This window comes from Oreochromis niloticus, linkage group LG5 (genome assembly GCF_001858045.2).
Source record: "Oreochromis niloticus isolate F11D_XX linkage group LG5, O_niloticus_UMD_NMBU, whole genome shotgun sequence".
NCBI lineage: Eukaryota > Metazoa > Chordata > Actinopteri > Cichliformes > Cichlidae > Oreochromis > Oreochromis niloticus.
The window spans coordinates 9910701-9934689 of record NC_031970.2 but is presented as its reverse complement, the minus strand read 5'-3'; the positions used below and the strand labels follow the sequence as shown (position 1 = coordinate 9934689).

Genomic DNA, 23989 nt, shown 5'->3' with positions numbered 1-23989 from the left:
ACATTTTAGATTTATGTTTCTTTGTAGCATGCAGCAGTCTGTTGTAAGCAGACTTATCCATGACTGTGATTGATCAGATGGGGCCATTGCTGAAGAGGTATAAGCTATATTAAAGACCCGATGACAAGCTAAGCTTGGCAAGTGTCACTTGATCAGCACCATCCTTCCTTAATTTCCCTTTTTCTGTGCAGCAAGAACACAAAAAAGTATAAAAATGCTACATTATACACATATTTGCAGTTCAGCTAGTTTTGTAACAACAGTAGGCATTTAAATTCCTCAAACTACATACTAGCTAACATGTTAGAGATAATGTGAAATGATCCTAAACAATGCGCTTTAGAGAGCATTATTGTTCACTGAGCCAGAGTCTGAATGCGCATAAATGATGGCTGCAAATCCAGAACAGAAAAGACAAAGAAAACGATGGCTGAATATAGAAATACTAAAAAGACTACTTAGAAAGGCTGCCTGCTTCACTGTCGCTTGTCTGGAAACAGGATTAGCGCCTCAGTATCACTGTCAATAAAGACAGATGGCCCAGTAGCTCCACAGTATACAAGACCAGCAACACATAATTCTATCCACCAGATTTTATTTGACAGCTCTGAAACCACACAGCATAAATAAAGCCTGTGAGAATCGTAACAGTAAAGTCAAGAACGCCTTTATGGTTCAGCTTATTCATCTTTTCAAGTATCATTCAAGAATCCGTATGATGTAAATATAGTTACATATAAACAGGTTTGAAAGTATTTTTTCACAAGATTCTAAAATTCTATTGAGGAAGAAATATATTTTAAGGTTTATTGTGAAAGCTGCTAGCTTAGGTTGAACTCACATTGCAATAAATTTAAGGGCCGCTTAAGTGTAACTTTCATAATAATTTTACTCAATCCTGCTTGTCAAAAAAAACCCCCCTCCAATTAAATATCTGTGCCAAGTCACAAAATCAAACAAATTTGAAAAAAGGGTGTTCACTTTTATGCAGTTGTATGCAGATTTCGCCAGTGAATTATCAGAAAACATACAAAACATCAAGGGTGCTAATATGTATTTTTTTTGTTACTCTAAATCATAGATGTTAAATTAGTGCAGTTTTATAATTAAAGCTATTAAAAATATGTTACATGGACCTGCTAATGGAGCTGAACGCATGCCATGAAGATCATGGATCACAGTTTTTGTGGTGATCTCAATGCTAGAGGACGCCTGGAAAGAGTGGAGAGTTGAATTGGCTTGACAGTTTTGGACATCTTAAAATGTACAATCTGAAATTTCTATTTTCAAAGTTTTAAACTCCCATTTTTAAAAGGAATTATAGTTTCAGCTCTTGCCCATGTGCAAAAACAGCATTAAAAAGCAGTTTGGAAGCAGTGTAGAAGCAGTCTCCTGCTTCTGATACACCTGTTGTGAAATTTTACAGGCATCAGAAGCAGGACTGTGCCTCACCCCACCAAGCCTCCTGAAAACACCATTACTCTCATATTAATGTACCACATCTGTCAAACCAGATCTTGGAATGTGTTCACTCTGCTGTAGCTCGCTATATAATTTATGAACCAGCTTGCACATACTGTAAAAAACTTGGCACCAGCTGTAATCTACAACATTATGATATTTTTGTGCCCTTTTCATTTTTTCTTACTACATGCATAAAGCATGTGAATATTTAACAGAACCAAATTAACAAGATAAAAATATATTAGAGGGCCACATCAGCTTGTGTGATTTATAACCACAGCCATAAGTAAAGGAAGAATAATTTGAAACCCCAGAAATACCACTGGGAAACTTTGAGTACATGCAGAAATGAACCCAGTCAAGCATCTGTAATATGTGGCTGTGTTAACCTTTGGCTTTTGAGCGTTCAACACATGTACGATGCCAATCACCTTAATGACATTAAGATAACTGAAGTGAAAATTACTATATAATTGAAGTTATTTGTAGCATTACATCAAAGGGAAAAGGAGAAATTCACAATTAAATCCACATGTAAAAGTAGTGAAAGGTGAAAGTAGTCAGTTCACTGGGAGAAATATTTACATTTGCTAAATGCCTGCTATTGATAATAACCATCAAACCAATTTACAAATGTTGTTTAATTTTACAGGAACAGTAATGGTAAAACTGGATAGTAGTTTATCTTTGAGTAGTTATTAATAAATGTTATTAAGGCCTGCAAGATGTAGTCTAAGATGCATTTTTGAAGCTTAACATTTTTTCCCTATCCTCAAAGAAAGAAAAAAGAACCTTGCTTGTTCCTCTATAATTAAAATATACATTCAAATGAAAATAGTGCAGGATGCTGACATAAAATCATGTACTGGAATATTTAGATTTGGTGGGATGTTCATGAAACATATAGTTGTGCTTGAAAAAAACTGTAAATCAGGTTTTAAAATAAATATCACCACTTAGAAGGCATTTAAATTATTCTCAATTAATAATAATTACCATAACCTTTACCATAAAATATTAACACTTGCTGCAATTTTATTTGATTTATATGGAAGCCCGTTTCCGCCACTAAAGAAAAAAAAGAAAAGGATCCATAACTCGAAATTTCAAGTTATTTTCTCAAAATATTGACTTTTTCTCTCAAAATTTCGACCTTTTTTCTCAAAATTTTGACTTATTTTCTCAAAATTTCGACTTATTAACTCGAAATTTCAAGTTATTAACTCAAAATTTTGAGAAAAGTAACTCGAAATATCGAGTTAGCGCTGCCAATCAGTAATCTATGTGAATGACATCATTTCCTTGTTACCCGGAAGCTGAAGCCCTCAGGTACAAATGCTACAGCTAAGCTACCGGTATTACATCTAGTCATGAATGCACAGATTGCTGAGTATGTTCAGCGTGGCTTCAAACATGATGAAATCCTTGTGTTATTAGCTGAATCACATGGCATTACTATCAGCAAACGTACTTGTAAAAGCGCCAATTTGTTGCGATCCGGTTTCAGTTTTCAGTTTTATTTGTCATATGCAAGTTAGCACAGGGTCAACATTGCAATGAAATGTGTTTGACGAGCAGCAGTCACTCAGCAGCATGATACAGTAGGAGAAAATATAATAAAATATAATAAAATAAAATAAAATAAAAAATAGAAAAATAGTAAAGAGCAAAATGTTAGAGAGACATGGTAAAAGAGAAAAGATGACTAAACATATATGTATCTATAAATATAAATATATGTACACTAGTGATTAAATAAGAAAATCTTGAAAAGAAATATGATGGGAGGGCAGATGGGATATTGCACAGGAATGAGCAGCAGAAAATTACAGTATTGCACTTTTTAAATATAAATATCAATAACAATAAAGTGAAGTGACCAGTGCAGATTAAACAGAGTCCTTGTGAAGCTGCAGGGTAGCTTCTGAGTGCTGTGTTGTGTGTGTTTAAGTGTTGTGGTTGAGGTGTCGTATGGCTTGGTGGTAAAAACTGTTTTTAAGTCTTGTAGTCCGAGCAGACAGACTCCTGTAACGTCTGCCAGATGGTAACAAGGAGAACAGCTGATGTGCTGGGTGGCTGTGGTCCTTGATGATGCTGTGTGCTTTACGGAGGCATCGCTGGAGATAAATGTCCTGAATGGCAGGAAGCCTCATGCCAGTGATGTGCTCTGCTGCCTTCACCACCCTCTGTAGTGATTTACGGCTGCTGGCAGAGCAGCTTCTGTACCAAACTGTGATGCAGCTCGTCAGCAAGCTCTCAATTGCACACCTGTAAAATTTTGAGGTGATGTTGGCGTTCATGCTAAACTTCCTCAGCCTCCTCAGGAAGTAAAGCCGCTGGCGAGCTTTCCTGATAGCAGTGTCTGTGTGAAGGGTCCAGGAGAAGTCCTCAGTGATGTTGACTCCAAGGAACTTGAAGCTGCTGACCCTTTCAACCTTGACACCGTTGATGTGGATGGGCTGGTGTTCTCTGACTGGTCGTTTCCGGTAGACCACTATCATTTCTCTAGTTTTGCTGATGTTGAGAGTCAGGTTATTTTCCAGGCACCACTCGTACAGTGCCATCACCTCCTCTCTATAGGCCGTCTCATCATTGCCTGTGATGAGGCCTATGATGGTTGTGTCATCCGCAAACTTGATGATGATGTTGGACTCATGTTTAGCAACACAGTCGTGTGTGAACAGGGAATATAGGAGGGGGCTAAGCACACAACCCTGTGGCGTACCTGTGTTTAGGATGAGTGGTGAGGAGGTGTGCTTACCAACTCTCACCACCTGGGGCCTGTTTGTGAGGAAGTTTAGAATCCATCTGCAGATCGGTGTTCCCAGCCCAAGGTCGACGAGCTTCGTGGCAAGTTTTGAGGGGATGATAGTGTTAAATGCCGAGCTGTAGTCGATGAAGAGCATCCTTGCATATGTATTCCCTTTCTCCAGGTGAGTGAGGGTGGTGTGCGTTGCCAGGGCGATGGCATCCTCTGTGGCTCTGTTTGTCCGATAGGCAAACTGAAGAGGGTCCAGTGTGTCAGGGAGGGAGGAGCAGATGTGACCTTTGACCAGCCGCTCCAGGCACTTCATGATGACGGATGTCAGTGCAACATTAGTCATTCAGACAGGAGACCACTGATTTTTTGGGAACGGGAATGATGGTGGATGCTTTGAGGGACGTGGGGACCACTGACTGCCTCAGGGAGAGGTTGAAGATGTTGGTGAACACCTCTGCCAGCTCGTCTGCACACACTCTGAGTAGCCGGCCTGGGATGCCGTCCGGTCCTGGAGCTTTGTGAGGATTGACCTTTTTAAAGGTCCATCTCACAGCTTCTGTTTTCAGAGTTTTGAGTGTGCGTTACTTTGCGCCATATGCTTCCGGGTAACAAGAAAGTGACATCATTCACGTAAATTACTGATTGGCAGAGCTAACTTGAAATTTTGAGAAAAGTAACTCGAAATTTCGAGTTATGTTTCTCCAAATTTCAAATTATGTTTCTCGAAATTTCGAGATATGTTTCTCGAAATTTCGAGTTAATAAGTCAAAAATTCGAGTTAATAAGTTGAAATTTCAAGAAAATAACTTGAAATTTCGAGTTATGGATATTTTTTTTTTTGTTTGTTTTTTTAGTGGCGGAAACGGGCTTCCATAGAATTATGAGACATTTTGACAAGTTTTTTAATGTTAGCAAACTTCAGCTGCGCCTGATTTAAGCTAGCTAGCTACTAGTTTAGCTAATTTGGGCTGTAAGATTTAACCTAGATATGTATGCATAAATAATTTTGTTTAACACAAACAATTAAAACTAAATTTGAACTTGATTTTTTTTTATTTTACGAGACACCACAAATCAATAAGAAGTAGTTTACCCTCAAACTTTGCTGTCATCAGTGGTGTTGAAGTTAATGCCGGGTGTTCTGGGAATCCATCCTACCCCTTGTTTCTGCGCATGCACTGCATATGCGCACAACACAAACCCCAAATTTACTTCATTTTTTTAAGCTATTGTGAATATTTGCTATGGTTAGGATTAGGGTCAAATTAGCCTACAGGCAAGACAATTTGCCAAAGTAGGATGGTTTCTCAAAACACCCGGCTGTTATATTCCTCAGCTTTCCTGAGTGACAGCATTTCCTGGTTTTACATTTTATTCGTAGTGGGAAAGAACTAAAATGGAGAAGTGGCTAACAGAGTCAAATTCACAAAGGAAAAAATTTTTAGAGAATCAAAAGAAGGAAATAATTCATTACAGGGTCATGAAACCTGTTCTAAACATTGAAAAAAAGCTCACCTGTGGTTATTGTGTTTGACAGAAAGGAAATAAAACAACTTTACAACCAAGGTATATCGACTAATACAGTTTACATATTTAAACTGAATTTGGAACAATTACAAAAATATAAAGGATGCAGGAAATGTCATTGTTCATCTGTTTTCAATAAAACAAAATTATATGCAGTCAAAACAATCTTACTTTAGGCAGAAATTCTGATGAAAGGTGCAGGTCCTAGGCACATGTCAGCAATATCATTTAGTAATCCAGCAACAGCTGACAGCACAAGCACAGGACATCATGATTCATGTCATAAATGTGAAACAACAGATGCAGCAGCACCACTCACCCTGCAGATGTCTGCCATTTCAGGGCTCTGAGGTTTTCTGCTGAGTATTTTCCTTAATTAAAGCTTAGTTTAATCACACTACAGACAACTCCACAAGGATTTGTATGCGTCAAAGCATTACACAGTAGTATCACTCTCCACACCAACAACTTCAAGTCCTGAACTAATGGCTAATCTGAAGATTTTTGATCCACAGTATCAGAAAGGAAAGCTTTCTCATCACAAAAACGAATGCCTGTCTTTGTTTAAATAAAAAATTTCATAGAATATCAAGTCTTTTCACAATAAAGGAGAACAAAAAATGCTTTATAGTTATATAACATACCAGATATAATATTTTTTTAAATGTATCAATGGGGTTATTGAGCTCAAAGGTTTCTTTTTTTAATGAGATCATCTGAATGCCATAATGTGTATACAGTTTGGCTTTCTTTGTGTGCACATACTGCCACGAAAGTGTTTATTTATATGACCTGAAGCCCAGTCCCCCTCTAGGCCTGGTATGTTGCATTAATGTTTTCATGTTTAATGTGGTGGTTGATTGCATTATGACATACATTGGCTCAGCAATTGGATCAGCAGACTTCCAGACAGATCCATAAGGCAATTTCATGCTTAGGGTCACTGGTTTTATATATCCACTATAAACAATCTTTGAGCAGCAACTGCAAAATTGGTAAACATAGTAAACATGAGTATAGTAAGCTACCGATGTTCATTAAAAGAGCAAAACTCGAACTTTTATCCCTCACAGCCTGGTCTATGGTTAAAAAGATTAAAAAGGCTGAAGCACCAGTAACTCAACTACATAACTGTGAGCAAAATGAAGAGGAACAGGTGAGAAACAGCCACAAGAATCATATCACGCATCAACAAGAATAACAAGACAAATTCAGTTCACAGGCCATTTGAGTAGAAAGAGTGAGCACAGAGGGAGAGTGATATGACAGAAACCGTTTGTAGGCCTAAAGAATAAGGCAGCAAGGATTAAATTTGCAAAAGAACATGCACAGTAAGGCTTTTTAAAACTTGTGTTATTTTTGGATGGTTTTTAAATTCAACCTACAAGGATCTAATGCTAGAAAGCCGGTATGGAGAAAGCCAGGGGGGAAATCTTCAGTCAGGTCACCTTGCTTTGGCACATTATGACAAAGCAAGGTGGAGGACGCATGCAGGTTTGAGGCAGTGTTCAGGTGAACTTGTATATATTCACTGATGGAATCATGAACTCTGCATTTTAAGGGTAGCAACCAAAATAAGCTTCTTTTTTTTTTTTTTTGTCAGGATGATGACTCGAAAGCGACTCTTTGAGAGTCCTTAGAGCACCTAAGGGAGAGAAAAAAAGCCAGCTTGTTGACATGCTTGTCTGCATGAACTGAAAGCTTTGCTGACTGAAACATGATGGAAAAACTTCACCATAGCTATTAAGAGAATGCTGTCAAGCTGTTCTACAAGTAAAAGGACAGAAAGCAAAGACTAAAATATTATGACTTTGATGCTAATAGAGAGCATCCAAGTACTTTTTTGTCCTTATTTGAACTTAAGCATAACAAACATTTTGTGCCTAATGTAATGCCTTTGATAGCTGTTTTTATTTGCTAATGCAATAAAAATGTGGTGTAAGTCTCCCTAAGTGTTGGTGCTATTGTATATATACACATAGTGTATATAAACACATGTATGCACAAACTGATTTAACTTTTGCCCTCAGCCTCACCCACACCCATATCCCCAACCCAAACAAATCCCTTGAAATGTGGAAGAGAAACAGACACTCCAGGACAGCTGCAAAACAGGATGCCCTTGAGAACAGGACACCCCACCCAACATAGCCTGGGTAAACAGTCCTGTCAGAGAACAGGGGTGGAGCAGAAAACAGGCACAGGGTATGCAGGGCTGACAAAGAGAGAGATCCAAGTTCAAGATGTCTTGGACCCCTAAACTGCTTCAGCTACTGCAGCCCTTGTTGTAACATATGGTACAAACCATACTTTTTTAATGTGAACATATTTTTTAAAAATGCTTTCATTAAAACATGAGGCAAGATTAGTTTAAGATAAATCTTTTAAAATTGAATCAAGTCCAAACAGGCTCGAAACTGAGTCAAGATCAGGGCAAGCAAGTCAGCTGTCTTACTGATGGTCACAGTGAGACAGATTTAGGTAACATTTACTGTAACAACTCACTCTGAGCATTCTTTAAGAAAAGCTTAAAGTGCTGTAAAATCGATTAAAAATATAGAAGAAAAAATGAAAAGAAAACTGATTTCCCCAACAGGCATATGGCACTTTTGAACTTTCCAGTGCAGTCAGTATACATACACTTAAAATAACAGTAAAGGCTTTTAAACTTTTAGGAAGCAGTCATGATTTCTGGAGCCTGTGGGGCCATCATTGACATCAAGGGAAGACATTTTGTGTTTAATTGTCATTTAAAAGTCATGCATACAAACATAAGCCTTCTTTGAATTTGCAATCTTAAATAATTAAATATATAAAATTATGAAATCAATGAAATCTAAAAGAAACTAAAAAAGTGCTGTCCTTCTGGTGCACGTTGCAAATTCTAAAATCTTAAAAATGAATTTTTTGTGTTACATTTACTTACAACTGATAATATATGGAAAACAAGAATCACAGGCATTGGTTTACAATCACAGACTGTCTTTTGGATAACTGTGACCATAAAGCAGTGTCTTCAGATGCTGGATTTTGGAATAGTCCCAACCTAACCAAAAATAATGGATGAGCGACTGAACATAAAAGATGGATGTAGCGAGCACAATGTGACCCAATGTTAAGTGAAGTCCTGTTGTGAAACATTAGCTGGTCTATGAGCTTTAAACTGGATGTAACAAGCAAGTGGAGCTCACTGAGGAACACTACACAGTTACAGGATACTATATCTTGCTTTACCTTCCTTTTGGACCCACAAGTTACAACTTGAGCATGATGATGTATTCAATAACACTTGACGCTAGCAAATGAGATTGTAACATTTAATAAAATTGAGTAAAAGAGCAGAAGCAGTGTTTCCTCAAAGACATGTGTATAATGTGACTTTGATTTGCAACCATTCTTCCCTGCTGGACATTAAGGAATGCACATTTGCATTACAGTCACTTTTTAGATCCATCTTTTATATAAAGTCTTAGTGGATATAATGAAAGAGGGTTTCGTATTGCTCATTTGGCTGCCCAATTGTAGTTTCTCTTCTGTTTTGCATAAAAAGATTGATTTTTAAGAAACTAATCGGTCAAGTTGTAATTATCAGTGGAGCCAATAGCTTTTGCTTAAGCACTGATAGCAAAAAAAATCATGCAAGCAGGAAGAACTGAGTGCCCCAAATAAATTGCAGACAACTAAAGCCTTTTCTTAAGAGGCATTTTAGTTTGACTTAAACCATTTGCTAGCCAAGATATCAGCTGGGTTTGATGACATATGGCATTATGCCAAAACTTAATCTGATAATCTGTTTAAAATCCTTCACGTTATTATTGTGATGGGGAATAATCACCAGGCATGAAGCGTCAGATATGTTCTACTTTGCTGTGGACATTTTAAAAAATTGTACTGCTCTGCCTCTAAGCTGTATAATTTAATAATATATTATCAGTCGTCAGCCATTGTCTTCTTTGTCTCCAACCATTTAAGTTCTGCTAAGAAATGATTATTCATTCCGTGGTTTTTGCAGTGCTTTAGGGTGTACTGCATTGATGCTCCAAAGTGCTCAGAAATCACAAGTTAAGGCTTTTGGCAATAATGGGGGGTGGAGGACCATTCACATTGGGCTGAAAGTAGATGGCGCAAGACGTAGAAAAGGAGCCAGAAGAGAGCAGGAGACAGTGGAAGCGTGGGTCGGCCCTTGAGACATGTACTGAGTGGATATGGAATGACAGCACAAGCCCAATTAGTCTTGGATGCCAGGGCTGCTACAGGGAGGTCGGTGCAAGTGATCAAGCCATTCATGCATTCAAGCACTCGCCCGCAGGCATTCTCCGCCGACAGCCTGGGTAAAGTTACTCTATCACTGCTTCTGCTGGACTCCTGATCGCTCTCATAGCGCTGCCTCCGCTCTCCCCCTCTCCCTTCCTTCCTTCCTTCCTCTAGCATGAAATGCACTGCCTCGCCCGTTCTCATTTGTCTTTTTTCACACTAATCAAGAGTTACTTCTCTTATTGGTTTTCTTTTTTTTCCCCTCACACATTCACACTTGCTAACACACTCTCTCTTAAAGACATTAACACGCTCCACTCGAAAGCCTGTCCATGCCTGAGCAGTGACAGTACCACTCCCTCTGTCCTCTACACCCTCCCACTTTTTCCCCATCCCTAGAACTTGAGTATTACCTCATCCCACTCAGAGGCAAAGGAAGGCATGCGCTCCATGGATGGCTGCCCAGAACTGCAGTTAGACACAGACCCACTTCGGCCAACCAGACCTCCATCCTCCTCTCCGAGTGGTGATGCCAACAAATCAGAGTCTGACTTGGACAAACTTCGAATCAGCCCCGCGTCTGCAGGTCTGACTTTGGCTGCTCCTGCTGATGCAGACTCAGACGAAACCTCACTCAGCTCCTTTATGTCAGCCTCTGGATTCTGGATCACGTTGGTGGGGTTAACATCCGGTGTGCACTCTGCCATTGTTTTTGGAGCTGCCAAGTGCAGCTCAGTGCCCTTAGTGTTTTTCTGCCGTACTCTAACTTGTTCAGTCAGTCCAGAGAGTGATCCAAAGTCTTTGTGGAGTTTTTAAGCTTGTAGTTGTGGAAAGCCAACAGATGTACTGGAAGATGCAGATTAATGAAATATAGATGTTGAAGGTTCAGTTAATCTTTCTGCGCAGCAGCTCACTCAAAGTCATTCAAAGTTCTCCTGTTTTGAGGGAAAGGCGGCACAAATGAGAGACTTGTTGTGCACGGAAACAATAATCAAGGTCCACCCACTAGTTGTATCCTGTAGCCCTCCCCTTACTAACTGGCTGCTCACTTTGATACTCCTACACTTGCTTTTATCCACACATGCAGCTTTTAAAAAAAATAATAAAAAAAATCAGTTTTTATCATCAGCTCAAGTCATTTATTTAATTATGCAAAGCCTAAAAGAGAGTACTCCCAAAGAAATCTGGGAGGGTAACTCAGGATTAGATAGAGCAAGAAGCACATGTGTTTATAATGTAAATATAAAACATACAGGAAAATGTTTCTACTTTAAGATATAATCTACTCACAAATATTTAAAAAACTTAAACTCACCAGAACCAAAGAAGCCAGAATCAAAGTTTTAACTACTGCATCTTACCTGCTGGCTTTTGCTGGTCCTACCAGTTCTTTCCCCTTCCCTGTGATTGTGTCTGTCCTGCTCTGCTCCAAAATCTCAAGGAGGACTGCTTCTATCATGTAGTGAGGATCAGACGACGGGAGGATCCCGAAGCCTGGCCTTATTCAGACTGACAGCTGGGGTAATCAGGTTACTGACGCACTGGGTGGCTGCTCCATTTTAAAGGGAGGGAGAGTCGGGATTCCTACGTTGTCGTTCATGCGTGTCTACCAGTGTGGGTGCGTGGAAGAGATTGAGGTTATTGAGTTACTTAGCTTTGTTACTGTAGAGCAGAAAGAGTCAAAAAAGTATTTCAAACCTTTACTAAACCTGTATGGAATACCAATGAGATTTCTAGCAGTGTACCTTTGTGCAGTATACCTATTTATACACAGCGTATTCCTATCTAAAACTCTTTTCTTGGCCCAACTCTGTTCTGATGTTGTGACCTAAAATCTTGGTAAAAAACTAAAGATGTTCCTCCAGGAGCTTCTCCCATTTTCTTACCTCTGCAAATTCTACCTGACCTGAAACTTTATCGCTAACAGACTTACATATTCATATATTATAATCACAAATCCATTTGAGGCCCAAATATTCACAGTTCAGTGAAACTGATTTTGGTGCCATTTTCATTGTTATTATCATTTATGATTATATTTCTAATCTAATCTTGTGCAAAAGCACTCACTAAGTTGTAGGCAGCAGCTCAATCAGGATTATGTACAATACACATCCAGTATGCACACAGTTATTCACATTAAACACATATACAAATGGAATGAAACATCAACTAAGCATAAAACAGGGGTAATAAGGGTCATGCATACAGCTGCAGACAGATGTGACTGCTTCTTCTAGTCATTTGGTGAGACCAACTCACTAAGATTGAACTGATTTTTGCAACTGATTCCAAGCAGCATCTTTAAAAGTCCCCTTCTTTTTTTCTAATTCATCCTTACGACCAAAAACATATTTTTTGTATACTTTTTTGAAGGATGTAACTCTGTAGGCTCTGCAAAACCAAATGTTCTTGTTCATGAGTTTACAAGAGGACAAAACAGTTCATCCACTTCAAGCATACAATGTGCAATAGCAAGAGTTTTGAGTTTTGTGATGAATCCATCAAGCTTGTGTAAACACCGCGAGGATGCCTGCACACGAATAACGTCAACATAATCCAGCACAGGCATAAAAGCCCTGGGAACAACTCTTTTTTTGGCCTCAGAGGAAGGCAGGACTAGGAATCTAAAATAAATACCAAATTTTATTTGATCTTTTACTAACTGGTAAATGTGAGTCTTTGAAGAGAGAGAGGTAGAGGCATACTGAGATAGTAACACAATTTTAGAACCATGTAAAGTAATGATTAAAAAAAAAGCTGAATGGATTTCATTTCACATGTGAGGAGAGTTTAAGATGACACCAGACAGTGTTTCTGCTAGAAAAGGTGTTGAAATGTCACTCTTCAGACAGGGTAGAGATGAGTGTCAGGGATGATTTGTGACAGAAAGAGAACAGCAAGAGTGAAAGGGAATATTCACAAGATGGTAGTGAGACCTACCACGCTGTATGGTTTGTTGACGGCGGCACCGACAAAAAAAAGACGGGAGAAGATTAGACATGCGTAGATCAGGTCGAGCCCTTTGGACTTGGTGACTTAGAGAGGCAGGGTTGAGATGGTTTGAACCAGTAGTTGATGCTCTGGACAACAGGTGGTGAATATGAAGCTCAGAAATAAAGGAGCAAACTCATGGAGAAGGCTCATGAATCTAGTGCAGAATCAAAAGTGAGCCTTTATTTTGGCTGGTGAAAAGTTCATAAACAAAGTCCATCAGAAAACTAAATAAACTGGCTGGAAACAGAGAGAGGAGGTTAACAGATGCTGTGACAAAAGACAAAGGAAGAGCTTGAGCACACAAAAGAAAAAAGACTGGGTGAACAAAGCTTTTCAGTCTGTGGCTCCAAGCCTCTGGAACACTTTACCAACGTTTAGCTGACTCTGTGGAGTCTTTTAAAAAACTCATTTAAATCCATTTATTTATTTGTATTCTGTTTTAATGGTTCTCCATTGATATTAGTTGTGTTTTAATTATCTCACTTTGTGACCTTTGTGTTGGTGAATAGCACTATTTAAATAAACTTACCTACTTACAAAGTCGTTATGGGGAAGTGGACACAGGAGGGTCAAGAGTCACAGGTGACAGTAATCAAATGCAGTTACACAGGAGGGGAAGTGAATTAAACTCAAGACACTAGAAATGAGAAACTATAAAAATAAAACAGGAAGTGAGGACCATAACTGAATGGGAAATGCAGGAACAATAAAAATCTTAACATAAAGCAGTTGACATGGGGGAATAAGATAGGAAACATTGAGGGAATAAAATATACCAGCAGAGAAAGTAAATGGAACTAAACACTGAAGACTGAAAATGCTACGGAATAACACAAAGATGACAGCATAAATAATGAGCAAAGTAACTGACAAACAGAAAATATTTAACAATAAAAAGAACCTGAAAGCCCCAAACTGAAAAAGGTGGGTCAAACACCCAGGACCATAACACATGCAGAGGGTTGATGTGACAGAGGATGGCTGGGATAGGGTGAGAGGGAGTGAGGGTGAGGGAGGCAGATGATCCACTGTGGCAACCCCTAAAGAGAGCAGGCAAAAGAAGAAGACTCTTTCATCAAGAGGTGAAAAAATGTATCAAAATGTATCTAAAATTGAGGGCTTATAGTCACCTGAACTATGACTTCATGAGAGATTCTTTCAAAATGTGGCTATTTTTAATATGATCACCCCTCACCATGTCAGAAAGTTGGAAAATTTTTAGCTTGACATAATTTATCAATTATATATATGAGTTTTTGTTAAGTACAAAGGTTTTAAACATTGAAATAGGAAATCTTGATGATATGGCAGGAAGATCTCACACCCCCTGTGCTATTTATGACTCTTCTCAAAGGGCGCTGACGCTGACAAAAGATTCGCTTGTGAGACATCCTTAGTATTCACAGGCAGCCATAGCAGTGCACAGCTTGCCTCTGTGCCCTGTGCCCTCAATCAGCCAAGTTCCTTGCATGCTCACCTCTTCCCCATGGGCAGTGCTGGTATGAGCATGACAGAAAAGATAACATCCTTCGTTCGCCAAGGAGGGTTCATACAGCCAGACGCTGCTTAGGCTCGCAATAACAAAACCCTTTCCTAATGACGCACGCTGGATTGAACGTCTAATGATGAAACAGTTTAAGTTATACACGTATTCAGTGCCATTTTAAACAATAAAAGCTCTGGAAAAAAAAACGTTACGAGATAATGATGTCTTCACGCCATATTAGAGAGACAAAAATAAAACATGCATCCCCTCCTTCAGCTGGCTGGATGCTGAGCCTTAGGGTAAAGACAGTGGTGACTCATGAACACTCCTCTAACAAAGACATGCACACTGTGCAAGTAACAGAGAGGCAGTGTATACAGTAAACGCACATGCTGAAGTGCAGTGTTTTCAAGTGCACAGGGTTTGTGTCTGTGAATGTGGATTTTGTGCCCCTAAATTGTTTGCACACCGTGACACATGAATGCCTTTTTAGGATTCCTCTGATTCTTCTTGTTTTATCTGCACCTGCTGTATGTGTCTCCAGGTCTACAACTGACATTTTTAATAACATTTCAAAACTTCTAATACCATTTTCTCATCACTCCAGTATGTAAATCATTATCCTTCTCTGCAATTTGGTGCCCTGCAGTTCCCACCTAATCAGTCGGCATTACAGGCACAGAGAATGAGGCCACTGGGTAAAGATCTAATAAAGTTAATCAACCGAGGACGCTATTACCTTCAGATAAGTTCCAAAACAAGTGCTGCAAATCAGCGTCTGATGAAAATCGTAAAAAGTGAAATACAGCTCCCTGCATGCCTGTGAATGCGTAGATCCAAACGGCATTTTTTCACTTGTTTGCCTTGGAGAGATTTAGAGTACATTAACCCCAGAGTCATGGACCCGAATGCTTTGATGCTAACCTCTGAGGTCCTCTGATCCCAGAGGCAGCAGGGATGCCATTCATCCATGCTATCATTTTCACAAACCCCAAAAGTGGGAATTATTACTATTTATCATTGGTGTAGCAGAGCAGTCCAAGGACTGATATCATACTAGATCCAGTTGTGCTTAGAAGACTAGAAAAAAAGGTCATTTAGAGGGCAACAACGCAGCAGATACACATTCTGAAATAACCCCGAAACACATTCGGGACCTCAGCAGCAAAAGTCATGTGTTTGCCATCATTTTGGAGCTACTGAGAACAAGTGTTTCACTCTGAATAAAACACTCGGCAACACTACAAATGTTCCTTCATTGTAAAAGACACTTCAAAGTCAAGGGATGAAATAAATCACTTCAAATAGAGGCAACAGCAAAACTACCTGCTGTTAGCTCAGAGTAGCTAAAGATGAGGCTCCTGTGAAAGCTTTCCAGCAGACACGAACAGCACTGACCTCTCAGCAGGGAAATGGGAGGGCAAGTGTGCACGGCTGAGTGAAGACGTAGTGCTGGATATCCGTCAGCGTTAGAGGAGGAGGGCAAGAGAAAGAGAGACTAGAGGGTAGAGATGCGATCTTTTCTCAGAGTTTAGTGGGGTTTTGTCAGTAATCTCACTTTGCTATTTTTTCAGACTCTCTTTTACCAGTAAGATCTGAAATATTTGAAGGCTATGGGAAATGAGGTTTCCTAAACTGAAGGAGGCAACAGTTGGCTACCTGATAGTGTGTTTCTAATTAAATAGCTTGGAAATGGTGATGCCCAAAGAGTTTGGTGGTTAACAGTTTTCAGCTATTTTGTAAAGTGTGGTAAAAGAGTGGTTCACCACTCAAAAAAAAGCCTATTTGTTTACCGAACATGTGCAGCTATTAATTTATTACTGTACCTCTGCCAAGGAGGTAGCATTTGCATGCATATATACATGTCATTCTTTCTGTCTGTAAACACAATAGCTCAAAAAGTTTTGAATGAAATCTGATAAAACTTTGTAGAGGTGTAGAGTTGATTCATGTTAACAATCCTTTTAAATTTGGCTTACATCCTTCAAGGTCTTCAGAGTCAGCTTAATGATTTATTCATCAAAATTTGATAAAAAGGATTATAACTTAGAAACTATGATTCTTACAAGTGTGCTATTGTCAACGAATAATACGTATATAATAAAGATTTAAAATATGATGTCACATTTGACCTCTGACCTCTCCTTCAAGGTCAATAGACCAATCATAAGTAAGATGTTTCTTACATCCATTGTTTGTATTGACAACATATAGCCATAGAGGGAATGATATATGGGGGTTCTAAGTATCCCGTCAGAGTTTGTATCCAAATATCATGTCACATTTGACCTCTGACCTCATTTTTACATTTTACATCTGCCTTTCTTTCATGTTGGCCCCAAAATATGTTATTTTTACTGCACTACAAACCTCTTAAATCATGCTTAAAAAGAATAAAGAACACAAAATGAATATACAAAAAACAATACGATTCCCTTAAAAGTAAATACTGCCCAGAGACTGAGCTGCCTCAGTAGAGGTTTGCAGTCTTGGAGTGCTTCTTGTTTAGACTATTTTTGACGTGGGTTTCCCGTTTTTGGAGATATCGCCCTTCTGTTGAATGTGTGTTTTGGTTTTCACATGGAACAGGGTCCTTTTACGTCTGAGATGTAAATTTTGTCATTGGACAGCAAGTGCTAGGATCTGTGTGTAGATGTCTGCGTGCCTGCCAGTTTTTTGTGACACATTGTGATACTACACTGTACTGATTACGCATGTGCCCTTCAGTCAGATTTTAAAGAAGCATTATAGGAATCATGACTCGTCTGTGCGTTGCAGTCCGTATCTGCAACTGAGAATAATCCCAAAGTCCAGTTTGTTTGCCAAGTATGACTGCTGCATGCCACGTCCAGGCGTGGTTAAGTGTACGGCACCCTGAGTGGCTTAAATAAGTTTCCCCAGGCATGGTATGTGTACAGCCAGACCACACCCAACAAATGAACTCCAATGATTCCTGAACTACAGCTGCCTCTTCTAAGATGGAACTAGATGGCAGTTACCTTGTGGTCTTCAAAACACCATAAAAAATACAGTTGAAAAACTCAGCAGGCATGTCTCTTTCCAGAAATCATGACATGTTTCCAAAGACCTTATTGTGAGCATTTTTATGCAGACAATATTTTGTTTTCGCTGCCTACAGGGGCGTTAATCTGCAGAATGAGTGAAGTTGTTGGCAGGTATAGTAGAAGAGAAAATACTTGAATACATGAAACTGCTCACAGCAGGTTCATGGTGTATGGAAAGAGACTTTGTTACAGAGGTTTCACTTATTTATTTATTTTTTTGGCACTTTGGGCACCACAAAGCAAGCACCATTTAGGGTCCATTATATTAAAGAGAAATCAAATATTACTTAAGAATTTATATCCATATTTAGGCAATTCTAATGTATAAATTAAGCTTAATAGGCACAGAATCATGTGCAGACATCCATGGCCCTGAGGTGATGGTCATGACTTTGATGATCCCCATTTTTCCCCCTGTTTAACGAGACTCTCTTGTGTGATTGTGACTAAAGGGTTCATTACAGTCTTTGAAGGGATTTTCACTGACCTTGGTGGTCCTGTGGTACTTTTTCTAATGCCATTATCAGATAAGAAGTGAAATATATCTAATATTTTAGATTTATATTTTCAACTGGCACATTTATGTAAAGTGTAGCTCTGTCACATTACACCAAGAAGGTTAATGTGTGGAGTCCTCTCTGTTCCTGCATGACTTCCCTCCCTCACACAGCCCAAAGACATGCATGTCAGGCTAACTGGTTTTCAACTTATTCTTCCTCCCGTCTCTACCAGCTGGTCATAGCAGATAGATGCCCTTTCCTGACTTAGTTGGAGGTTTCTTCCTGTTTAGAGGGCGTTTTTCCTTCCCACTGTTGCCAGGTGCTTGCTCAAAAAATGCTTTTTGATTGTTGAGGTTTTTGCTGTGTTATTGTAGAGTCTTTACACTCAAAAAACTTTGTTTGATTACTTAGATATATAAAAATGCTTGATTAATATAAATCTATTATGTTTATGGTTATTAATCGATTCCTTCTTGTTGGTTATATTTGAATTAAAGAAATTCAGATCAACTAGATTTATATGTGTTCATTCACTGACAACAGACTCTGTCATTGCTAACTATTACGTATGCTCCACACCCTGGAAAAAGTTCAAATCAAAGCAAGTGGGAAGAAACATTGGAACGCTGATAAGCAACACATCCTCAGAACTACTATTTGCAGAACTACTTTTTTTTGCACCCTTAATATCAAGGGTAAATAATGCATAACTAATGTACAATTATATACCTCAATATGTTCATTTCTGTAGGAGTGATGAGTAAATCTTTTATAAGTTTATAGTTAACAATGATACCTCAACCCTATGCTGTGTTGTTTGTTTTCCAGTATACCCCTTGCATGTTTTTACTCTTACTGATCTTACTGGTCTCGCTGTAGATATTTTACAATTATTAATTACCTTTCATGGTTAATATCTTGCTCAGTGTCAAATTTCTTTCCATTCATGAAAATATTCCTATTTTCCCTCTTCTGACTGATTATAATCATTAAACATCTGATGTGTCAAGGTTGAAATGAGAGTTCTTTGTGTGTGTTTTACAGTTGAAATGTAAGTAGAATTTATTTGATTATTCTTGACTTTACCAGAAGTACATCACAAAATAAATGAGCCCTTTATCTGCTCGTTGGCGCCTGCTCTTTAATCCATGGTAAGTTTTTTACACATTTCTAATTAGATGCACATTCATGTACTTGGGGTTCGGGTAAGCTTCATAATATTATCCTTGGACTCCACTAGAGGATATTGTACGCAATGCATGGTGGCATTGATATGCAGTAACGTATACTTAAAAACTATGCTGAAATCATTTACATGATTTGCCATTTTAAATATATGGCTTCAGTAAACTAATCAAAAATATGGGGGTGTTAGTCTAGTTAAGTTAAGATTAACAACCAAACTGGATGAAATGGTTATTTACAGTATACTGTATGTCAGTATATACAGTATGCTGTGTTTGTGTGTTCATAAGGTAATAGTCTTGTTGCAGTGCAATTTTTAAATGAATTATATTACTTAAGATATTAAAACTGTATTCTATATTACAGGACAAATCAGGATCATTCATTTGAGGGATTCTTGAGAATTCATATTTAGATAAGCTTTGTCTTGCCTTCAGATGTTTGTTAAAATGTCTGTATTTCTTCTTTTAATAGTAGACTTGTGTTTTTATCAGACACAATACAGACATGGAGGGTAGGAGTGAGAACAAAAACAACGTTGGGGCTGTATGTGACAGAGAAGATGCCCGTTTGGATATCAGTGTCTTCATTCAAGCTGTGGTGTTCCTCACTGGTCTGGCTAGAACTGCACAGGCATGTGGTCTGCTGTTTGGACTTTAGCTATCCACCAGAGTTCAAATACATGTTTGAAGATATTTTGGAATCTTGATGGACACAAATTGTTATCCACAGCAAAAACTCTCAAAACCAAGCTTAGTGTTAGGTTCAAGATAGTTGAATGTGTGTGTGAATGGGTGGATGACTGGTTGTGTAAAGCGCTTTGGGGTCCTTAGGGACTAGTAAAAGCGCTATACAAATACAGGCCATTTACCATTTACCATAAAAATATAGGCAACTAACTCAGTTTGCTTGGAATTTTTAAAAACATGTTGAGTCTTGGAAACTGTTGTGGACAACAACTCATTAATTTGTTTTTCCTAGAGAAATGATGAAATGGGTGCAACACCCATGAATGCTAAACTCGAGGTTTTTTTAAATGAGACTTCACAAACCCAATTTTTGCCTTTTACTTTTGAATTTATGTTAAATATGTTAATACATTATTTTATTTTTAAATGGTATGTTTTAATATTGACTGTTGAACCTGTTATAACAGTAATGTCGGGTGTGTTAATAATGTAATTTATCTAGAATTTTTTTTATCTCATTAAATGAATCTAATTGAAACAAGATTGATATTCATAATACTTGACCTGTATCAGTTCATTCAACAAGAGTGACACTTAAATAATAGTGTTTAAAATAGGCAAAATTTTGTTGCTCTGCAGTATTTGATTGAGGCTGAGTAAATTAACACAAATTCTGTTGGATTTACTAAAGCCAAATATTTGGACTCAATGAAAGGTTAATAAATTAAAGCTACATAACTGAATAAGATTTTTTGACGAATTTATTTCATGTTCATATAACTTTATCAAGATAGATTAAGCAAATGAGAGTTTTTGGTGGCATGATAAAATTATGTTCATTCAACAGATTAATTTTTTGAGTATACCATACAATATAAAGCCCAATGAGATGACTGCTGTTGTGATTTGGCACTATATAAATAAAACTGAATTGAATTAAAACTGGCCTTAGGTGTGAATGTAGAATGAATGATTGTCTCTTCTTTAGCCCTGTGATAGACTGGCAACCCATCAAACTCCACCTATCACTATTGCGGTAGGCTCTAGACATCTTGCGACCCCTAACTCGATAACTAGTAAGGAAAGTGGATGGCTATTTGCAGAGCTGTGATATTGACATAGGCATCAGCTGTACTTACATTTCTTGAGTTTATATGCAGGGCACATAGCAGGTTGAGAGCGGGTTGTCTATAAATCAGAAGGTTAGTGATTCGATCCTGATCTCGTTGGGTTCACATCAACAGAGATCTGACCTGAAGGGTCCTTGGTCAAGATACTAAACCTAAGTACCTGCTGCATCTGTTGGACTGTACTTAAAGACTCAAATTGCTGTTAGAAGGTGAATGTGGCTTTGCTCAGTTTCAGAAGAAAAGTGCTATAAGTTGCAGTCCATAAGCTTGGTAACACTTATTTGCATTTTAAACTAAACTGGTGACTACGGGAAACATACCTTGTAAAGATTATGCATTTGCACTGTCATACATCTGCTAGCATGGCTGTTAACTGATCAGGGAAAAGAAATAAGGTGTCAGAGTGCTGCCCTGAATTTTCTTGCATTAAAGAGCATTCACTCAGTGGAAAATATAAGTTTCCACTTATGTTTAGTGCGAAAGCAATTGGACAAGAGCAGTGTGCTCGGAATCTGAAGGCTCAGGAATGTGTTGATAGGCAGCAGATGCCTTTGAACGAGTTGTTGTGATGGTGAGAAACAGGGAGAGCTGTATCCTTAGCAGACATTTAAGGATTGTTTCCAAGAAATGTACCAGCGAAATCTGGTTATATGATCAACGCCATTACAGGTTTTATATGCCATCATTGTCAAAAGGATATAAAATACATTTTCGGTGTGGTGTGATAAGGGATTGCTCATTCTTTGCTTTCACACTGCGAGGAGTCGTGTGAAACAGTAAATGCTGCCGGCCACATAAGGACAAAGATAAAATTAACAGATAAACATAACAGGCCGGAAAGATCAGAATCAAAACACAACCTGGAATCTAACTGTATCTCTGCCATTTGCATGCAAGAACAGAAACAGTAGTATGTTGGCTTGTGTGTGGGGTGGGTGGGTGTTTACCTGCAGTGTTGTCATGCATGAATGCACGCATAAGCGTTTTATGGCCGCACGTGCACGTATGTATGCATGCAGGGTAAATGTTTGTGTTGGAGAGCCAGAGGCATGCAGAGCTTCCTGTGTTAGGTTAATGCTCCCTGTGTCGCTCTCAGTGAAAACAATGGGCACAGCTCCATGTTTCTGAATTTCCCATCAGGGGGACGATGATGACAATCGCCACTGACAGATTAAACACATTCCCTGTTTTTACTGCGGCTGGCTTAGAATATCACGGTTAAAGAGAAGAAAAAGGAACACCACAGATTTTCCACTTGTATTTAAGTGCTAACAATTTTCTGCTTCTTACTGAAGCTACATGGTGAGGCATTGAATGGGGAACACATTTATATTCAGAGGAAAGATGGGACAAAGGGAGAAGACGCAATCTCATTCTCACCCTACACAGGTAGAGTGAGGATGAGAGGGCAGAGTAATTAATCCACAGATAATGCTGATGGTTCACAGCCAGGTCACTTTCAGCGTAACATCACCATAATAGCTGCCCTTGACAAGCTCCATATTCAGTGAGCACCGGAAATGTATGTCTAAATGATAGTAATGATATTGGCAGTCATGAATCAATGAGACATGCTCAATATATTCAGCAAGAGAGAGTCGAGAAATTTATTCTCAGCGATGTGATAGTGTCAGACAATGCACTTCCATTATGAACCGGCTCACACAGCACTTTAAGATAGATTAAGAACACAAGTTGAGAATAAAGACATTAATCACTGTTGATAGCTGAAGAAAAAAATCCATTTATAAAAGAAAGGTTTGTACATGTTTAAGGTACAAAATACTACAGGAGCTTCTTTCTATCGTCACCTCTTTGTTGGACAAACTCTGGTCCAAACCCCTGGCTAAATCTGCCTTCATCTTTAGATATGCAACACTAACTCCAGTGCTTTTAGCCTTTTCAAACTTTCTCAACAACAAAGAGAGCAAGAATCCTCTCCTACAAAAATAGACTCTGCCCTTGACTCTATATTGAGCACATTTTTAGAAACAACTTTACTTGTTGCTGGAGTAAAAGATGGCACAGCACTCTAGCATTCATCCTCACTGTGATGATGACATCTTCAGATTTAAAAGGTGACATTACAGGAAATGTTTTGTTTGAACCTTGATTTACCTGCTTGTTTTTATTTTTAGAAGGAGAAATGTCTCTGTTGTTTTATGTGTATAAAACATGTTTTTTTCAGTCAGTAATAGCTGCAAATGTGCAAATTAGCATCTCCTCAGAGAAGCATGCCTCGGCAATTTGAAGACACTAATGACAGTAAAAACTCTGAATTCTCACAAACTGTGCTTAGAAAATGGTTTCAGTTTTGTTTTAAGGTACTGAATATGTTAATTTAGCAGAAAGCTGATTATCGGATCAACAAATCTTTGGCAAATGAGTCATGTTAGAAAAGAAAGCACAGAGTGGACTAGCAGTCTAAAGTACACTTTGATAAAGACGGGCCTTAGCTAATTTCTAACAAGAGCCGAGTGCTTGTATTAAACACCATCACATGCATGAGTGAGATAGTAACAGATGATGGCTTTTTCAATTTCCACGTCGGTGCATATTGACTGGCAGAAGAGAACAAGAGAAATTTCTATAGGAGAGATAAGCTATTTGATTGCAAAGACAGCACCCAGCAGAAACAATTTGCAAAACTTGAGGCAGTTTCACATGTGCCTCTGAGGCAAAGATTTTTCAGACTTCTTTCTTTTCTGCTGTTAATCTTCCACAGCCATTATGGATAAAACTGCAGATTTTGCACCTTCGCTTTGTTCGTTTCATCTTCTGTGTGCATGAGCAAGTGAAAAGGACTGTACTGGAGGGCATTAAGTTGTTCATGATCCTGATGATAAGAACACAGAATGAACATGAGCAGGAAAGCCTTTATGGCTGCACCATGTGGGGCTGCTGTCAGTCAAGTGAGTATTATCATTCTAT

The 23989-nt window shown here is 38.5% G+C and overlaps 1 protein-coding gene across 2 annotated transcripts in view; it reads right to left on the bottom strand.

Moving 5' to 3' along the window:
* Nucleotides 1–13281, bottom strand: part of anks1ab (ankyrin repeat and sterile alpha motif domain containing 1Ab) — a 54786-nt gene extending 41505 nt beyond the window's left edge. The window contains exons 1-3 of one of the 2 annotated variants that reach the window (XM_019359067.2): nucleotides 12950–13281; nucleotides 11368–11612; nucleotides 10420–10941 (exon numbers count right to left, since the gene is read on the bottom strand). In XM_019359067.2, coding sequence (XP_019214612.1) covers nucleotides 10420–10713 — 294 coding nt within the window. In that variant the 5' untranslated portion in view covers nucleotides 10714–10941; nucleotides 11368–11612; nucleotides 12950–13281. The remainder of the gene's footprint in view (nucleotides 1–10419; nucleotides 10942–11367; nucleotides 11613–12949) is intronic. The other variant, XM_019359066.2, reaches the window with a different exon arrangement.
* Between the last annotated feature and the right edge of the window lie 10708 nt (nucleotides 13282–23989).